We start from the raw sequence: 4,630 nt of genomic DNA on the forward strand, positions 1-4,630 counted from the left end.
AATTGAGCCGTCCATTTCAGTCCATCGAAGCACCAAACATAGAACTTGAGAGTAACGTTTGCCTCTCCAATTCAGTCTCACCCCATAATCCACTCAAACTTCAGTCACAAAAAACATGACCAAAAGTAGGCTTAGCAAACTTGTGACGTTTATCGTGTTTGTATCGTTTTCGTGTCACATTTGTTATTTTAACGGTCGTGTTGTGTTAAATTTGTTATTTTAATGAGTTTTTAACAGGTGATTCAGTAACGATCTAATTCGTTAATAGGTTGTGTCATTTTGTATGGGGTTAACAAGTCATGCAAAAAATAGATCGTGTCATTTTGTATGGGGTTAACATGTCATGCAAGAAATTATCATGTATAATGTTTAGATCTGGCAAATAATATATTATTAGGTTCTTAACGTGTGATCCAATAACGATCCAACTCGTTAACAAGTTTTGACGAGCAACCCGATGACGACACAACTTGTTAGCAAGTTGACCCAAAATCTATTATTTTCTTATTATTTCGTATTAAATTAAAACATCATGCAAGAAATTGTTGAACCAAACAAAACGGAATTGCAGTGCAATTAGATAAATCTATATGATAAATATTTACATGTTTTTTTTGAAAATTAGCAATTATAATAAATTAAAAGGAAAATGAAAAAAATTAGAGGGTGTGGAATAATGATCCATCAAATCCATTAAGACTAAGAGACAGAAAAATAAAAGAGTGGGCAAGATTCAAGAAAGAAGGAAAAGATTCCCTAAAAAAAAAAAGGCTAAATCGCGAAAATAATTCCTGAAATTTGTATAACACATCACTTTGGTCCATGAGGTTTCAAATCAATAGAAGTGGTCCTTGAGATTGTCCACCATCCATCATTTTCGTCATTCCGTTAAAAACTCTGTTAAGTGTCCCCGGAGCTCTTGGCCGGAAGTTTGGGCAATTTTCAAAACTTTGTAATTCAATCGTTTCTTAACCAAATTTGACCCATAATATATCAAAATAAAGATAGAAAAGTGTAGAATAAGATTATACATATTTAGAAGCCCAATGGTTGCCGAAGATGGCCAGAAAATAGCCTCAAAGTTGACTGATCTGAGGGAAAACTGGAAAACTCACCAAAAATTGGGTAAAATTTAAACGTTCATAACTTCTTCAATACTGAACGAAATCAAGTGATTCAAAATCGAAAATCATACTTCTCGAAATCGAAAATCATACTTCTCGACGAGACAAAGAGAATGGTATATTTTTTAGCGGCTAACTCACCGTGGTTTGGGCGGAAAACGGCTCGAAAGTGACTGTCTTAGTCTCGAGTTAGCTACTTTCGAGCCGTTTTTCGGCCAAACCACAACGAGTTAGCCGTCAAAAAGGTATCATTCTCTTCGTCTCTTTGAGAAGTATAATTTTTGTTTTTGAATCACTTGATTTCGTTGAGTATTGAAGAAGTTATGAATGTTTAAAGTTTACCCAGTTTCTAGTGAGTTTTCCAGTTTTCCGTCGGACCAGTCAACTTTGAGGCTATTTTCCTACCATCAACAGCAACCATTGGGCTTCCAAATATGTATAATCTTATTTTACACTTTTCTATCTTCATTTTGATACATTATGGGTTGAATTTGGTTTAGAAACGATTGAATTATGAAGCTTTGAAAATTGTCCAAACTTTCGGCCAAGAGCTCTGGGACACTTAATGGAGTTTTTAACTGAATGATCAAAATGATGGATAGTGGACAATTTCAGAGATCACTTCTATTGATTTGAAATCTCAGGGACCAAAATGAGGAATTATGCAAATCTTAAGGACCATTTTCGTAATTTAGCCAAAAAAAAAAAAAAAAAAAAAAAAAAAAGGAAAAGCAAATGAGTCATCAGCTTCGAACTTTCTCTCACATTATTCTTTACTCTCTGTCTCTCTCACTCCTCTTTCTTTCTCTTTATTTTTTTCTCTAAGCAGCTCTGAAACAAATGCAGAGAAGAATTTATACCCCTCAAAATTCTCATTCAACTTCCGCACGGTAAGTCCCTCAATCCAATCCAGCTTTCTCTCTTACTTTCTGTTTGGTCTCCCAGAAAATACACACAAAACAAAAATCAATAAATATCGGATCTTACCGTCACTAGTCTTGCAAACCGAACTTGTATTTATTTTATTATTATTTTTTGTTTATTTTTGTGGAGTTTTATGCTAAAGTTCTTGAATTTTTGTATAATCTGTGTGTTTTTGTGAATGATTGAAGGTGTTAAAAGGGAAATGATTAGGGAGATGAGCAAAGAGCACCCACCCGAGCCTCTTGATTTCTTCATTTGGACTGTTGAGGTAAACCAATTTCCAAACGTTTTTCCATTTTATTTGTTCCCTTGTTTGGAATTTGGACATATCTCATTCAATTAAGTAGATCTTGTTTCATTGGTGTTGGATATTTGTTGTTTAATTGTTGTTTAATTTTCATATTCTGTCAATTTTGTTTTTTGTTCATACATTTTGATGGGGTTCTGTTGAATTACATGTGACAATTGTAAAGTGGTAGGTTTTGGTTTTGGTGATTGTAGAACTGAGCATTTTAATCTGCTAATCATCTTTAATACTCGAAATATTAGGAAAATTTTGGGTTAGTTATGTAATAGTATGATTTGAGACAGAGGCTCAGGGGAAAAAGGGTAGAGGAACCTAGGAAGACTTGGAAAGAGACTAAAAAAAGACATGGAGTACTTGGTGCTAGCGGAAGACTTGACAAAACCAAGCGAAGTGGCGTTCTAGGATTCATACTGCCGGCCTCACTTAGTGGGATAAGGTTTTGTTGTTGTTGTATGTAATAGAATGATTTGCCAGCAAGAAGTGACCTTTTGAAATTCATCGATTTTTATTTGAGTCCATCTCATGTTGTTACTACTGCGAATAAGTGCCTTCCTTCACTCATCGGTTCATCCTTCTCTAGCTACTACTCTTCTTTAGACTACACACGATTTTCTTTTTCCAGTGTATGGCTCTTTGGGGTGTCAAACCTTTGACTCCTTTGTAAGTTTATAAATTTGTATATAACTATCCCAAAAGTGATACAGAGCAAAATTTGGTTGCTGGTACAAGACCTTATTATCCTTTTCTGTTCACTTTAGTCAGTACCCTCCTCGCATTGGGTTATGGAAATTGGTTTTTCTGGTTGTAGAATGATGGGCTAAGTTTCTGTTTGCGCTGTACTATGTGAAGCAATGTCTGGTGATATGGATCAAGTCTGATAAATTGAAAAGAGGAAAATAAGTCTAGTTGCTCTAAGCTTTGTGCCCCGATCAATGCCTTATATACATCCTTCTTGGCCATCAATAAACAAGAAGATGTGTATGGCCGAGTCACATGCATTCTCATGTCTTTTTCCTATTGTGTACAGGATGTTGGTTTGTGGTTGGAAGAAATAAAACTGGGCAGTTACCGGCAAACTTTTAAAGAAAATGGTGTCAATGGAGAATACCTGGAAGGCATGTCAATGTTTACTACCGAGCAGATCCTTCGGTTTATAAGACGTTGCCACATGAAATGGGGAGATTTTATCACGCTGTGTAAGGAACTAAGGCGAATTAAAGGTTTGTACTTGCTCTCCTTTCTGTTTATGTATTCCCCAATCTGAACAAGGTTTAGGATAATCTCTCTGTCATATAGGGTTATCCAAAAGTAATACGGAGAAGCATGTATTTATTTTGATTGGGGACGTAGGTTGACTATGCATGCTTTGTTCATCTCATGCATTCATTCGGTCTACTGATAGCAATGACAATCTAACAGTACAAAAGTGGTATTGCGTGCCCCATTCAATAGCATTGCCAAACTCACTCTTGATATTGTTATCCTAGCAAGTTCAGAAGTTCAACCTATCCAGAGTCTCATTCCCTTGAGCTACATTTGTATTCCTTTTTCCTCTTAAATTTGATTGCACCTAGATTCCATCTCTGTGCTGAAACCATTTGTATGTCCAGTGGCTTGCCTAAAAGGGGAGCAAAAGGTCCGCAGGCCATGGTGGGCGCCGTCTTGCCTCTCAGTAGTATTCGTCAAGGTGGCAAAGCGTAACAGACAATCACGGGTTGTTTCCTTGAAGCTGGAACCGTAAAGAAAGATCTTCTTATATGTACCTATTTAAATTTTCATTTTTGCTTAGAGAACAGAAAAGTAGGACAGTACTTTTTTTTTCTTTTTTCGAATATGTCACGTTTACCTGTTCTTCTCTGGAGAACTCTGTTTATTATAGCTTTTTATGTATCTATCCCTGGTCTTTCGATCTTTATATGATTGTTTTGCTTTGAGAACCATGAGTCATTCAAGTTCTTGTTGCAGATTATTCTAATGCTACTGCTTCCCGCAAAACTAATGAAACAGAAAGTGGAGTTGGTAGTCTGATAATTTGTTAGTAACGAGTTTACCAACGAGAAACAGGGGATGCATGTGTGGATTCCACCCACTGTGAGAGAGGGCTGTATAGCAGCGACCGTAAATAATAACTGTCCTTCATACCTCCTCAAGTTTACCTTTTTGAGATCTTGGAAGTTGTGGGCGATCAAGGTTCAGGGTATGTTGAGGTGGATTTTGTGATAGGGAGCATATTAATTAAGAATCCTAAGAGTTCTTGGAATCCCTATTTATCAGT

The 4,630-nt window shown here is 36.2% G+C and overlaps 1 protein-coding gene across 1 annotated transcript; it reads left to right on the top strand.

Annotated features, from left to right (window-relative positions):
• The first annotated feature begins 1,866 nt into the window (after positions 1 to 1,866).
• Positions 1,867 to 4,292, top strand: LOC126634603 (uncharacterized). The gene is made up of 4 exons (XM_050305134.1): positions 1,867 to 2,014; positions 2,237 to 2,316; positions 3,383 to 3,575; positions 3,966 to 4,292. The coding sequence occupies exons 2-4, from the start codon at positions 2,251 to 2,253 to the stop codon at positions 4,094 to 4,096; spliced, it is 390 nt and encodes a 129-aa protein (XP_050161091.1). The 5' UTR covers positions 1,867 to 2,014; positions 2,237 to 2,250; the 3' UTR covers positions 4,097 to 4,292.
• Positions 4,293 to 4,630: the final 338 nt, after the last annotated feature.

Source organism: Malus sylvestris, chromosome 9, assembly GCF_916048215.2.
Source record: "Malus sylvestris chromosome 9, drMalSylv7.2, whole genome shotgun sequence".
NCBI lineage: Eukaryota > Viridiplantae > Streptophyta > Magnoliopsida > Rosales > Rosaceae > Malus > Malus sylvestris.